We start from the raw sequence: 15,864 nt of genomic DNA on the forward strand, positions 1-15,864 counted from the left end.
GTGAGGTACACACCACACACACACACACACACACAGTGGACCAGTGGTTCCTGTATAAAAGACCCCGCTGTGTGCCTCACTCCATCACGCTGAAAACATGAACTGTCTGCTGCTCTCTCCTGCCTTGCCTTCGCCGGCGTAGCCTACGGTGAGAAAATGTCCATGTGTATGCCAATGTCTGCCTTGTAGGATACCTCTTGTAGGATACCTCTTGTAGGATACCTCTTGTAGGATACCTCTTGTAGGATACCTTGTTACGATACCTTGTAGGATACCTTGTAGGATACCTTGTAGGATACCTCTTGTCGGGTACCTCTTGTAGGATACCTCTTGTAGGATACCTCTTGTAGGATACCTCTTGTAGGATACCTTGTAGGATACCTTATAGGATACCTTATAGGATACCTTGTAGGATGCCTTGTAGGATATCTTGTAGGATGCCTTGTAGGATATCCTCTGTAGGATACCGTGTAGGATACCTCTTGTAGGATACCTCTTGTAGGATACCTTGTAGGATGTATTGTAGGATACCTTTTAGGATTCCTCAATAACATTTCAAGTGGTACTACAATAGGCAGCAATGTATTTATATTCTGTATAGACGTATTTCAGAAACTGTCACTGTTAGAATCTCTGTTAGAGCAGCCAAACCTGACCCCTGACCCATAATCTCTGTCTTTAGGCTGTGGAACCCCCGCCATCCAGCTGTGGTGTCTGGTTACTCCCGCATCGTCAACGGTGAGGGCTGTGCCCGGCTCCTGGCCCTGGCAGGTGTCCTCCAGGACTACACTGGATTCCACTTCTGCGGCGGCTCTCTGATCAACGAGAACTGGGTTGTGACTGCTGCCCACTGCAGCGTGAAGTGAGTGCTGGCTGCTGAGCCATTACCTTCATAAGTGTAGCACATGCTAACTAGCTAAAAACTAGCTAAAATCTAACTAATGTTCATACTAACTAGCTAAAAGCTAGCTATTGCTAACTAGCTAAAAGCTAGCTAATGCTAACTAACTAAAAACTAGCTATAAACTAGATAATGCTAATGCTAATTAGCTCAAAGCCGGCTAGCATATTGCTAAGTAGCTAAATGATGTTAATTTTGTGAAACTATTTCAGGACCTCTCACCGTGTGATCCTGGGAGAGCACGATCGCTCGTCCAACGCTGAGAACATCCAGACCATCAAGGTTGGCCAGGTAAACAACCACAGACACAACACAAACAACTATTACTACAACTTCTAACATCTAGACTTTTATTTTGAAGTAAGATAAAGATCAGTAAAAAGTTCCACCTTTTGAAGTCACATCAACTCAAACGATAATGATCTGCTCAGTGAATTAACATTCAATCTAAAATCTCAAACGTTGTGTCCTTCCTTACTAGGTCTTCAAGCACCCCAATTACAACGGCTTTCACCATCAACAACGACATCACCCTGATCAAGCTGGCCACCCCCGCCCTCTTGGGAACCCGTGTGTCCCCCGTGTGCGTTGCTGAGACCAACGATGACTTCCCCGGTGGGATGACGTGTGTGACCTCCGCTGGGGTCTGACCCGCTACAAAACGGTAACCAATCACGACAGCTTTTCTAGGTCTCATTGTAAAGTCTGACAAACTTTGGTTTAGTTTTTTTGACTAGCGGTATGTTCGGTATAGTTGAAAGATTCCATTTCAGTTGGCTCAATCAATTTGAAAGATTCCATTTCAGTTGGCTCAATCAATTTGAAAGATTCCATTTCAGTTGGCTCAATCTATTTGAAAGATTCCATTTCAGTTGGCTCAATCTATTTGAAAAAAATGACGTTTCAGTGTAGTCCTGAGTTGCTAGTAGTCTAATAAATGTGAGAAAGATGGTGATTGGCTAATCGGTTTTTAAGTGTTACCTGACCCTTGGTGTCCTCTGGTTCCAGCTGCTGACACCCCTGCCCTGCTGCAGCAGGCTGCTCTTCCCCTGCTGACCAAGGCTCAGTGCCAGAAGTTCTGGGGCTCCAAAATCAGCGACCTTATGATCTGCGCTGGAGCCGATGGCGCCTCTTCCTGCATGGTAAGTAAACACAAACCATAGGGTTGGAACATTCCGGTCAACTGCCAAAACATTGCCAGGGTTTTCAGACTTCCTAGATTTTTGCAAGCGTACACAAACCATATGGCACCCTGACGCACTGTTACCATGACACTGAACCTTCCACCATCTGACTAATGGAAGTTCAATCTGAACTTTTACAGTTATTTACACTTTAGCTTAAACAGTCAGTGCATCAACAAAAGCTCGGTGTTTCCTTAGTTCTTAACTTTTTTTGGAAACAGCCGAGCACAAACTCTGAACATAAAAATAAATCCCTAGAGAGAGAGACTAACTCTTTTGTGTTCCTGCAGGGTGACTCTGGTGCCCCCTGGTCTGTGAGAAGGCTGGTGCCTGGACCCTGGTTGGTATTGTGTCCTGGGGCAGTGGAACCTGCACCACCACTATGCCCGGAGTGTACGCCCGCGTCACCGAGCTCCGCTCTTACATCGACCAGACCATCGCCTCCAACTAAGTTTTCAGCTTCATCTCAATAATAAAATAAAAGTCGTTTCTAGTAACGTATTTGTTCCTTGGTGTTTCTTGACACGTGGGGTTTTTGATAGTTAATGCAGCAATCAGCAGTTAACAGAATAACAAAGCATTCTCTCCGCCATTGTTGTGGTAAAAAGTGGGGGTGGGGGGGGGGTGGTGCTTGAGAAATGTAACCACTCTCAAATTCAAAGATAGAGCTCCAGATACAAGGACTGACCATCCATGATATCAACATTATAGTTATAACCATGTTTTGAGGCTAAACAGTGTTTGTTTACATTTACTTTGTTTAGAAATATTGGTGTAAAACAAGCTTATATTTTGGGTTCCCGTGGAATGTGACAGTTGAATTAAGATCATGAGGCATTTATACGTTTTATTCTTTAAGAATCAATGGATATATATCTGTCACGACTTCCGCCGAAGTTGGCTCCCCTACCTGTTCGGGCGGTGCTCGGCTGTCGTCGTCACCGTCCTACTAGCCGCCACCGATCCCTTTTTAGTAAAGAGCACTATACCCCAGTGGAACTCTCTCTGCGTCTGATTCCTGCACCCACCTAGTCCCGCGTGACAATATCATTAATTTATAAATCCCAAAAAATGTATTTAACCTCTCTGGGATATGTGGGACGGTAGCGTCCCTCCTGGCCAACATCCAGTGAAAATGCAGAGCGCCAAATTCAAATAAATTACTATAAAAATTTAACTTTCATGAAATCACACATTCAATATACCAAATGAAAGCTACACTTGTTGTGAATCCAGCCAATGTGTCAGATTTAAAAAATGCTTTACGGCGAAAGCAAACAATGCTATTATCTGAGGATAGCACCCCAGCTAACAATCACAGACCATCATATTTCAACCCTCCCGGCTTGACACAAAACGCAGAAATAAATATATAATTCATTCCTTACTTTTGACGATCTTCTTCTGTTGGCACTCCAACATGTCCCATAAAAATCACAAATGGTCCTTTTGTTCGATTAATTCCGTCGATATATATCCAAAATGTCAATTTATTTGGCGTGTTTGATCCAGAAAAACATCGGTTCCAACTTGCACAACGTGACTACAAATTATCTCAAAGTTACCTGTAAGCTTTGTCCAAACATGCCAAACTACTTTTGTAATACAACTTTTGGTATTTTTTAACGTAAATAATCGATAAAATTGAAGATGGGATGATCTGTGTTCAATACCGGAGGAAAACAATATATAGCATGCTTTCTGGTCACGCGCCACTAACAAACAGTACACTTCACTGGAGCCTCATTCTGAACATGGCTACTTCTTCATTTCTCAAAGGAAAAACCTCAACCAATTTCTAAAGACTGTTGACATCCAGTGGAAGCGATAGGAACTGCAGGAAGGTCCCTTAGAAATATGGATTCCCAATGAAAACACATTGAAAAGAGTGACCTCAAAAAATAAAAAATCTGAATGGTTTGTCCTCGGGGTTTTGCCTGACAAATAAGTTATGTTATAGTCACAGACATGATTCAAACAGTTTTAGAGTGTTTTCTATCCAATACTAATAATAATATGCATATATTAGCATCTGGGACTGAGTAGGAGGCAGTTTACTCTGGGCATGCTTTTCATCCAAACGTGAAAATGCTGCCCCCTATCCTAGAGAAGGCAACTGCCCCTTTAAGTTGAGAAGATCTTAAAATACAGGAGACTCTCACTGACATCAAACTAATTTTCAACCCAACCAAAACACAGTACATGATCTTCTCAAGCAAAAAATGAACAACTGTCTCCAGCCGAACACCCCCCCTCCCCATCGCTAAAAACAGCCCCATTGAACAAGAACCACAACACCGTAACCTGGGCATACGGCCTGATGGATCCCTTCACGTCAGCGTAACCATCCTTCACTATATTATACCATCACTATATTATACCATCATTATAATATACCATAACTATATATTACCATCAATATATTACATCATCATTATATTCCACAGCCTGTGGTGTCTGGTTACGCCCATATCGTGAACGGGAGGAGCCTGTGGTGTCTGGTAACGTCCGCATCGTCAACGGGGAGCCATAGTAGTATGATAGGTGTTGTTTTACAGGGTCAGCCATAGTAGTATGATAGGTGTTGTTTTACAGGGTCAGTCATAGTAGTATGATAGGTGTTGTTTTACAGGGTCAGTCATAGTAGTATGATAGGTGTTGTTTTACAGGGCCAGCCATAGTAGTATGATAGGTGTTGTTTTACAGGGTCAGTCATAGTAGTATGATAGGTGTTGTTTTACAGGGTCAGTCATAGTAGTATGATAGGTGTTGTTTTACAGGGTCAGCCATAGTAGTATGATAGGTGTTGTTTTAAAGGGTCAGTCATAGTAGTATGATAGGTGTTGTTTTACAGGGTCAGTCATAGTAGTATGACAGGTGCAGTGTAATGTGTTGTTTTACAGGGTCAGTCATAGTAGTATGATAGGTGTTGTTTTACAGAAACAGTCATAGTGGTATGATAGGTGTTGTTTTACAGGGTCAGCCATAGTAGTATGATAGGTGTTGTTTTACAGGGTCAGTCATAGTAGTATGATAGGTGTTGTTTTACAGGGTCAGTCATAGTAGTATGATAGGTGTTGTTTTACAGGGTCAGCCATAGTAGTATGATAGGTGTTGTTTTACAGGGTCAGTCATAGTAGTATGATAGGTGTTGTTTTACAGGGTCAGTCATAGTAGTATGATAGGTGTTGTTTTACAGGGTCAGTCATAGTAGTATGATAGGTGTTGTTTTACAGGGTCAGTCATAGTAGTATGATAGGTGTTGTTTTACAGGGTCAGTCATAGTAGTATGATAGGTGTTGTTTTACAGGGTCAGTCATAGTAGTATGATAGGTGTTGTTGTACAGGGTCAGTCATAGTAGTATGATAGGTGTTGTTTTACAGGGTCAGTCATAGTAGTATGATAGGTGTTGTTTTACAGGGTCAGTCATAGTAGTATGATAGGTGTTGTTTTACAGGGTCAGCCATAGTAGTATGACAGGTGCAGTGTAATGTGTTGTTTTACAGGGTCAGCCATAGTAGTATGATAGGTGTTGTTTTACAGGGTCAGTCATAGTAGTATGATAGGTGTTGTTTTACAGGGTCAGCCATAGTAGTATGATATGTGTTGTTGTACAGGGTCAGTCATAGTAGTATGATAGGTGTTGTTTTACAGGGTCAGTCATAGTAGTATGATAGGTGTTGTTTTACAGGGTCAGTCATAGTAGTATGATAGGTGTTGTTTTACAGGGTCAGTCATAGTAGTATGATAGGTGTTGTTTTACAGGGTCAGTCATAGTAGTATGATAGGTGTTGTTTTACAGGGTCAGTCATAGTAGTATGATAGGTGTTGTTTTACAGGGTCAGCCATAGTAGTATGACAGGTGCAGTGTAATGTGTTGTTTTACAGGGTCAGCCATAGTAGTATGATAGGTGTTGTTTTACAGGGTCAGTCATAGTAGTATGATAGGTGTTGTTTTACAGGGTCAGTCATAGTAGTATGATAGGTGTTGTTATACAGGGTCAGTCATAGTAGTATGATAGGTGTTGTTTTACAGGGTCAGTCATAGTAGTATGATAGGTGTTGTTTTACAGGGTCAGTCATAGTAGTATGATAGGTGTTGTTTTACAGGGTCAGTCATAGTATTATGATAGGTGTTGTTGTACAGGGTCAGTCATAGTAGTATGATAGGTGTTGTTTTACAGGGTCAGTCATAGTAGTATGATAGGTGTTGTTTTACAGGGTCAGCCATAGTAGTATGATAGGTGCAGTTTTATAGGGTCAGTCATAGTAGTATGATAGGTGTTGTTTTACAGGGTCAGTCATAGTAGTATGATAGGTGTTGTTTTACAGGGTCAGTCATAGTAGTATGATAGGTGTTGTTTTACAGGGTCAGCCATAGTAGTATGATAGGTGCAGTTTTACAGGGTCAGTCATAGTAGTATGATAGGTGTTGTTTTACAGGGTCAGTCATAGTAGTATGATAGGTGCAGTGAAGTGTGTTGTTTTACAGGGGCAGTCATAGTAGTATGATAGGTGCAGTTTTACAGGGTCAGTCATAGTAGTATGATAGGTGTTGTTTTACAGGGTCAGTCATAGTAGTATGATAGGTGCAGTGAAATGTGTTGTTTTACAGGGTCAGTCATAGTAGTATGATAGGTGTTGTACAGGGTCAGCCATAGTAGTATGATAGGTGTTGTTTTACAGGGTCAGTCATAGTAGTATGATAGGTGTTGTTTTACAGGGTCAGTCATAGTAGTATGATAGGTGTTGTTTTACAGGGTCAGTCATAGTAGTATGATAGGTGTTGTTTTACAGGGTCAGTCATAGTAGTATGATAGGTGTTGTTGTACAGGGTCAGTCATAGTAGTATGATAGGTGTTGTTTTACAGGGTCAGTCATAGTAGTATGATAGGTGTTGTTTTACAGGGTCAGTCATAGTAGTATGATAGGTGTTGTTTTACAGGGTCAGTCATAGTAGTATGATAGGTGTTGTTTTACAGGGTCAGTCATAGTAGTATGATAGGTGTTGTTGTACAGGGTCAGTCATAGTAGTATGATAGGTGTTGTTTTACAGGGTCAGTCATAGTAGTATGATAGGTGTTGTTTTACAGGGTCAGTCATAGTAGTATGATAGGTGTTGTTTTACAGGGTCAGCCATAGTAGTATGACAGGTGCAGTGTAATGTGTTGTTTTACAGGGTCAGCCATAGTAGTATGATAGGTGTTGTTTTACAGGGTCAGTCATAGTAGTATGATAGGTGTTGTTTTACAGGGTCAGCCATAGTAGTATGATATGTGTTGTTGTACAGGGTCAGTCATAGTAGTATGATAGGTGTTGTTTTACAGGGTCAGTCATAGTAGTATGATAGGTGTTGTTTTACAGGGTCAGTCATAGTAGTATGATAGGTGTTGTTTTACAGGGTCAGCCATAGTAGTATGATAGGTGTTGTTGTACAGGGTCAGTCATAGTAGTATGATAGGTGTTGTTTTACAGGGTCAGTCATAGTAGTATGATAGGTGTTGTTTTACAGGGTCAGTCATAGTAGTATGATAGGTGTTGTTTTACAGGGTCAGTCATAGTAGTATGATAGGTGTTGTTTTACAGGGTCAGCCATAGTAGTATGATAGGTGCAGTTTTACAGGGTCAGTCATAGTAGTATGATAGGTGTTGTTTTACAGGGCCAGCCATAGTAGTATGATAGGTGTTGTTTTACAGGGTCAGTCATAGTAGTATGATAGGTGTTGTTTTACAGGGTCAGTCATAGTAGTATGATAGGTGTTGTTATACAGGGTCAGTCATAGTAGTATGATAGGTGTTGTTTTACAGGGTCAGTCATAGTAGTATGATAGGTGTTGTTTTACAGGGTCAGTCATAGTAGTATGATAGGTGTTGTTTTACAGGGTCAGTCATAGTATTATGATAGGTGTTGTTGTACAGGGTCAGTCATAGTAGTATGATAGGTGTTGTTTTACAGGGTCAGTCATAGTAGTATGATAGGTGTTGTTTTACAGGGTCAGCCATAGTAGTATGATAGGTGCAGTTTTATAGGGTCAGTCATAGTAGTATGATAGGTGTTGTTTTACAGGGTCAGTCATAGTAGTATGATAGGTGTTGTTTTACAGGGTCAGTCATAGTAGTATGATAGGTGTTGTTTTACAGGGTCAGCCATAGTAGTATGATAGGTGCAGTTTTACAGGGTCAGTCATAGTAGTATGATAGGTGTTGTTTTACAGGGTCAGTCATAGTAGTATGATAGGTGCAGTGAAGTGTGTTGTTTTACAGGGGCAGTCATAGTAGTATGATAGGTGCAGTTTTACAGGGTCAGTCATAGTAGTATGATAGGTGTTGCTTTACAGGGTCAGTCATAGTAGTATGATAGGTGCAGTGAAATGTGTTGTTTTACAGGGTCAGTCATAGTAGTATGATAGGTGTTGTTTTACAGGGTCAGTCATAGTAGTATGATAGGTGTTGTTTTACAGGGTCAGTCATAGTAGTATGATAGGTGTTGTTTTACAGGGTCAGTCATAGTAGTATGATAGGTGTTGTTTTACAGGGTCAGTCATAGTAGTATGATAGGTGTTGTTTTACAGGGTCAGCCATAGTAGTATGATAGGTGCAGTTTTACAGGGTCAGTCATAGTAGTATGATAGGTGTTGTTTTACAGGGCCAGCCATAGTAGTATGATAGGTGTTGTTTTACAGGGTCAGTCATAGTAGTATGATAGGTGTTGTTTTACAGGGTCAGTCATAGTAGTATGATAGGTGTTGTTATACAGGGTCAGTCATAGTAGTATGATAGGTGTTGTTTTACAGGGTCAGTCATAGTAGTATGATAGGTGTTGTTTTACAGGGTCAGTCATAGTAGTATGATAGGTGTTGTTTTACAGTGTCAGTCATAGTAGTATGATAGGTGTTGTTGTACAGGGTCAGTCATAGTAGTATGATAGGTGTTGTTTTACAGGGTCAGTCATAGTAGTATGATAGGTGTTGTTTTACAGGGTCAGCCATAGTAGTATGATAGGTGCAGTTTTACAGGGTCAGTCATAGTAGTATGATAGGTGTTGTTTTACAGGGTCAGTCATAGTAGTATGATAGGTGTTGTTTTACAGGGTCAGTCATAGTAGTATGATAGGTGTTGTTTTACAGGGTCAGCCATAGTAGTATGATAGGTGCAGTTTTACAGGGTCAGTCATAGTAGTATGATAGGTGTTGTTTTACAGGGTCAGTCATAGTAGTATGATAGGTGCAGTGAAGTGTGTTGTTTTACAGGGGCAGTCATAGTAGTATGATAGGTGCAGTTTTACAGGGTCAGTCATAGTAGTATGATAGGTGTTGTTTTACAGGGTCAGTCATAGTAGTATGATAGGTGCAGTGAAATGTGTTGTTTTACAGGGTCAGTCATAGTAGTATGATAGGTGTTGTACAGGGTCAGCCATAGTAGTATGATAGGTGTTGTACAGGGTCAGCCATAGTAGTATGATAGGTGTTGTTTTACAGGGTCAGCCATAGTAGTATGATAGGTGTTGTACAGGGTCAGCCATAGTAGTATGATAGGTGTTGTACAGGGTCAGCCATAGTAGTATGATAGGTGTTGTTTTACAGGGTCAGTCATAGTAGTATGATAGGTGTTGTTTTACAGGGTCAGTCATAGTAGTATGATAGGTGTTGTTTTACAGGGTCAGCCATAGTAGTATGACAGGTGCAGTGTAATGTGTTGTTTTACAGGGTCAGCCATAGTAGTATGATAGGTGTTGTTTTACAGGGTCAGTCATAGTAGTATGATAGGTGTTGTTTTACAGGGTCAGCCATAGTAGTATGATATGTGTTGTTGTACAGGGTCAGTCATAGTAGTATGATAGGTGTTGTTTTACAGGGTCAGTCATAGTAGTATGATAGGTGTTGTTTTACAGGGTCAGTCATAGTAGTATGATAGGTGTTGTTTTACAGGGTCAGTCATAGTAGTATGATAGGTGTTGTTTTACAGGGTCAGTCATAGTAGTATGATAGGTGTTGTTTTACAGGGTCAGTCATAGTAGTATGATAGGTGTTGTTGTACAGGGTCAGTCATAGTAGTATGATAGGTGTTGTTTTACAGGGTCAGTCATAGTAGTATGATAGGTGTTGTTTTACAGGGTCAGCCATAGTAGTATGATAGGTGCAGTTTTACAGGGTCAGTCATAGTAGTATGATAGGTGTTGTTTTACAGGGTCAGTCATAGTAGTATGATAGGTGTTGTTTTACAGGGTCAGTCATAGTAGTATGATAGGTGTTGTTTTACAGGGTCAGCCATAGTAGTATGATAGGTGCAGTTTTACAGGGTCAGTCATAGTAGTATGATAGGTGTTGTTTTACAGGGTCAGTCATAGTAGTATGATAGGTGCAGTGAAGTGTGTTGTTTTACAGGGGCAGTCATAGTAGTATGATAGGTGCAGTTTTACAGGGTCAGTCATAGTAGTATGATAGGTGTTGTTTTACAGGGTCAGTCATAGTAGTATGATAGGTGCAGTGAAATGTGTTGTTTTACAGGGTCAGTCATAGTAGTATGATAGGTGTTGTACAGGGTCAGCCATAGTAGTATGATAGGTGTTGTACAGGGTCAGCCATAGTAGTATGATAGGTGTTGTTTTACAGGGTCAGCCATAGTAGTATGATAGGTGTTGTTTTACAGGGTCAGCCATAGTAGTATGATAGGTGTTGTTTTACAGGGTCAGTCATAGTAGTATGATAGGTGTTGTTTTACAGGGTCAGCCATAGTAGTATGATAGGTGTTGTTTTACAGGGTCAGTCATAGTAGTATGATAGGTGTTGTTTTACAGGGTCAGTCATAGTAGTATGATAGGTGTTGTTTTACAGGGTCAGTCATAGTAGTATGATAGGTGTTGTTTTACAGGGTCAGTCATAGTAGTATGATAGGTGTTGTATTACAGGGTCAGTCATAGTAGTATGATAGGTGTTGTTGTACAGGGTCAGTCATAGTAGTATGATAGGTGTTGTTTTACAGGGTCAGCCATAGTAGTATGATAGGTGTTGTACAGGGTCAACCATAGTAGTATGATAGGTGTTGTACAGGGTCAGTCATAGTAGTATGATAGGTGTTGTTTTACAGGGTCAGCCATAGTAGTATGATAGGTGCAGTGAAGTGTGTTGTTTTACAGGGTCAGCCATAGTAGTATGATAGGTGTTGTACAGGGTCAGTCATAGTAGTATGATAGGTGTTGTTGTACAGGGTCAGCCATAGTAGTATGATAGGTGTTGTACAGGGTCAGTCATAGTAGTATGATAGGTGTTGTTTTACAGGGTCAGCCATAGTAGTATGATAGGTGCAGTGAAGTGTGTTGTTTTACAGGGTCAGTCATAGTAGTATGGCACCCCTGAAGCAAATGAGGGTTTCGTGTCGAGGACAAGGGCACATCAACAGATTTTTTCCACCTTGTCCGCTCAGGTATTTGAACCAGCGACCCTTTAGGTTACTGGCCCAACTGCTAGGCTACCTGCCGCCCTTCACGAGTTGTCTAAGTAACATAGCTATCATGCTTTCAGAGAGAGCGAGGCTACCTGCCGCCCTTCACGAGTTGTCTAAGTAACATAGCTATCATGCTTTCAGAGAGAGCGAGGCTACCTGCCGCCCTTCACGAGTTGTCTAAGTAACATAGCTATCATGCTTTCAGAGAGAGCGAGGCTACCTGCCGCCCTTCACGAGTTGTCTAAGTAACATAGCTATCATGCTTTCAGAGAGAGCGAGGCTACCTGCCGCCCTTCACGAGTTGTCTAAGTAACATAGCTATCATGCTTTCAGAGAGAGCGAGGCTACCTGCCGCCCTTCACGAGTTGTCTAAGTAACATAGCTATCATGCTTTCAGGCTATCCTTTGGGTAATGATTTACCACAAGCCAACATTGTCTCCATCATTTTTTTCCATTGGTCATTTTCAATAAATATTCCAACAAAATGCCCTTTTCGTAACCCCGTAATGTTCTATAACGGTGTGAGAAAATGTCCCGTTATCTGCAGAGGGACAGGTGAGGTACACACACACACACACACACACACAGTGGACCAGTGGTTCCTGTATAAAAGACCCCGCTGTGTGCCTCACTCCATCACGCTGAAAACATGAACTGTCTGCTGCTCCTCTCCTGCCTTGCCTTCGCCGGCGTAGCCTACGGTGAGAAAATGTCCATGTGTATGCCAATGTCTGCCTTGTAGGATACCTCTTGTAGGATACCTCTTGTAGGATACCTCTTGTAGGATACCTTGTTACGATACCTTGTAGGATACCTTGTAGGATACCTTGTAGGATACCTCTTGTCGGATACCTCTTGTAGGATACCTCTTGTAGGATACCTCTTGTAGGATGCCTTGTAGGATACCTTGTAGGATACCTTATAGGATACCTTATAGGATACCTTGTAGGATGCCTTGTAGGATATCTTGTAGGATGCCTTGTAGGATATCTTGTAGGATGCCTTGTAGGATACCGTGTAGGATACCTCTTGTAGGATACCTCTTGTAGGATACCTCTTGTAGGATACCTTGTAGGATACCTTGTAGGATGTATTGTAGGATACCTTTTAGGATTCCTCAATAACATTTCAAGTGGTACTACAATAGGCAGCAATGTATTTATATTCTGTATAGACGTATTTCAGAAACTGTCACTGTTAGAATCTCTGTTAGAGCAGCCAAACCTGACCCCTGACCCATAATCTCTGTCTTTAGGCTGTGGAACCCCCGCCATCCAGCCTGTGGTGTCTGGTTACTCCCGCATCGTCAACGGTGAAGAGGCTGTGCCCGGCTCCTGGCCCTGGCAGGTGTCCCTCCAGGACTACACTGGATTCCACTTCTGCGGCGGCTCTCTGATCAACGAGAACTGGGTTGTGACTGCTGCCCACTGCAGCGTGAAGTGAGTGCTGGCTGCTGAGCCATTACCTTCATAAGTGTAGCAACATGCTAACTAGCTAAAAACTAGCTAAAATCTAACTAATGTTCATACTAACTAGCTAAAAGCTAGCTATTGCTAACTAGCTAAAAGCTAGCTAATGCTAACTAACTAAAAACTAGCTATAAACTAGATAATGCTAATGCTAATTAGCTCAAAGCCGGCTAGCATATTGCTAAAGTAGCTAAATGATGTTAATTTTGTGAAACTATTTCAGGACCTCTCACCGTGTGATCCTGGGAGAGCACGATCGCTCGTCCAACGCTGAGAACATCCAGACCATCAAGGTTGGCCAGGTAAACAACCACAGACACAACACAAACAACTATTACTACAACTTCTAACATCTAGACTTTTATTTTGAAGTAAAGATAAAGATCAGTAAAAAGTTCCACCTTTTGAAGTCACATCAACTCAAACGATAATGATCTGCTCAGTGAATTAACATTCAATCTAAAATCTCAAACGTTGTGTCCTTCCTTACTAGGTCTTCAAGCACCCCAATTACAACGGCTTCACCATCAACAACGACATCACCCTGATCAAGCTGGCCACCCCCGCCCTCTTGGGAACCCGTGTGTCCCCCGTGTGCGTTGCTGAGACCAACGATGACTTCCCCGGTGGGATGACGTGTGTGACCTCCGGCTGGGGTCTGACCCGCTACAACGGTAACCAATCACGACAGCTTTTCTAGGTCTCATTGTAAAGTCTGACAAACTTTGGTTTAGTTTTTTTGACTAGCGGTATGTTCGGTATAGTTGAAAGATTCCATTTCAGTTGGCTCAATCAATTTGAAAGATTCCATTTCAGTTGGCTCAATCAATTTGAAAGATTCCATTTCAGTTGGCTCAATCTATTTGAAAGATTCCATTTCAGTTGGCTCAATCTATTTGAAAAAAATGACGTTTCAGTGTAGTCCTGAGTTGCTAGTAGTCTAATAAATGTGAGAAAGATGGTGATTGGCTAATCGGTTTTTAAGTGTTACCTGACCCTTGGTGTCCTCTGGTTCCAGCGGCTGACACCCCTGCCCTGCTGCAGCAGGCTGCTCTTCCCCTGCTGACCAAGGCTCAGTGCCAGAAGTTCTGGGGCTCCAAAATCAGCGACCTTATGATCTGCGCTGGAGCCGATGGCGCCTCTTCCTGCATGGTAAGTAAACACAAACCATAGGGTTGGAACATTCCGGTCAACTGCCAAAACATTGCCAGGGTTTTCAGACTTCCTAGATTTTTGCAAGCGTACACAAACCATATGGCACCCTGACGCACTGTTACCATGACACTGAACCTTCCACCATCTGACTAATGGAAGACGTTCAATCTGAACTTTTACAGTTATTTACACTTTAGCTTAAACAGACATTGTATCAATTAAAGCTCGGTGTTTCCTTAGTTCTTAACTGTTTTGGAAACAGCCGAGCACAAACTCTGAACATAAAAATAAATCCCTAGAGAGAGACTCTAACTCTTTCCATGCTCCTTTTTGTGTTCCTGCAGGGTGACTCTGGTGGCCCCCTGGTCTGTGAGAAGGCTGGTGCCTGGACCCTGGTTGGTATTGTGTCCTGGGGCAGTGGAACCTGCACCACCACTATGCCCGGAGTGTACGCCCGCGTCACCGAGCTCCGCTCTTACATCGACCAGACCATCGCCTCCAACTAAGTTTTCAGCTTCATCTCAATAATAAAATAAAAGTCGTTTCTAGTAACGTATTTGTTCCTTGGTGTTTCTTGACACGTGGGGTTTTTGATAGTTAATGCAGCAATCAGTAGTAAACAGAATAACAAAGCGTTCTCTCTGCCATTGTTCTGGTAAAAAGTGGGGGTGGGGGGGGGGGGGGGGTGGTGCTTGAGAAATGTAACCACTCTCAAATTCAAAGATAGAGCTCCAGATACAAGGACTGACCATCCATGATATCAACATTATAGTTTTAACCATGTTTTGAGGCTACACAGGACTGACCATCCATGATATCAACATTATAGTTTTAACCATGTTTTGAGGCTACACAGTGTTTGTTTACATTTACTTTGTTTAGAAATATTGGAGTAAAACAAGCTTATATTTTGGGTTCCCATGGAGTGTGATAGTTGAACTAAGCTCATGAGGCATTTATATGTTTTATTCTTTAAGAATCAATGGATATATATCTGTCACGACCTCCGCCGAAGTTGGCTCCCCTACCTGTTCGGGCGGTGCTCGGCGGTCGTCGTCACCGTCCTACTAGCCGCCACCAATCCCTTTTTAGTAAAGAGCACTATACCCCAGTGGAACTCTCTCTGCGTCTGATTCCTGCACCCACCTAGTCCCGCGTGACAATATCATTAATTTATAAATCCCAAAAATGTATTTAATAACCTCTCTGGGATATGTGGGACGGTAGCGTCCCTCCTGGCCAACATCCAGTGAAAATGCAGAGCGCCAAATTCAAATAAATTACTATAAAAATTTAACTTTCATGAAATCACACATTCAATATACCAAATGAAAGCTACACTTGTTGTGAATCCAGCCAACGTGTCAGATTTAAAAAATGCTTTACGGCGAAAGCAAACAAGGCTATTATCTGAGGATAGCACCCCAGCTAACAATCACAGACCATCATATTTCAACCCTCCCGGCTTGACACAAAACACAGAAATAAATATATAATTCATTCCTTACTTTTGACGATCTTCTTCTGTTGGCACTCCAACATGTCCCATAAAAATCACAAATGGTCCTTTTGTTCGATTAATTCCGTCGATATATATCCAAAATGTCAATTTATTTGGCGTGTTTGATCCAGAAAAACATCGGTTCCAACTTGCACAACGTGACTACAAATTATCTCAAAAGTTACCTGTAAGCTTTGTCCAAACATGT

General features: G+C 41.8%; 1 protein-coding gene and 1 pseudogene across 1 annotated transcript; both read left to right on the top strand.

Moving 5' to 3' along the window:
- The first annotated feature begins 682 nt into the window (after positions 1–682).
- LOC120039839 lies at positions 683–2,586 on the top strand (annotated as a pseudogene).
- A 9,561-nt stretch (positions 2,587–12,147) lies between these two features.
- Positions 12,148–14,711, top strand: LOC120039840 (chymotrypsin A-like). Its single transcript, XM_038985204.1, has 6 exons — positions 12,148–12,232; positions 12,787–12,970; positions 13,224–13,302; positions 13,494–13,674; positions 14,019–14,152; positions 14,500–14,711. Exons 1-6 carry the CDS (start codon positions 12,181–12,183, stop codon positions 14,659–14,661), a joined length of 792 nt encoding a protein of 263 aa, XP_038841132.1. The 5' UTR covers positions 12,148–12,180; the 3' UTR covers positions 14,662–14,711.
- Positions 14,712–15,864: the final 1,153 nt, after the last annotated feature.

This window comes from Salvelinus namaycush, unplaced genomic scaffold (assembly GCF_016432855.1).
Source record: "Salvelinus namaycush isolate Seneca unplaced genomic scaffold, SaNama_1.0 Scaffold3033, whole genome shotgun sequence".
Taxonomy (NCBI): domain Eukaryota; kingdom Metazoa; phylum Chordata; class Actinopteri; order Salmoniformes; family Salmonidae; genus Salvelinus; species Salvelinus namaycush.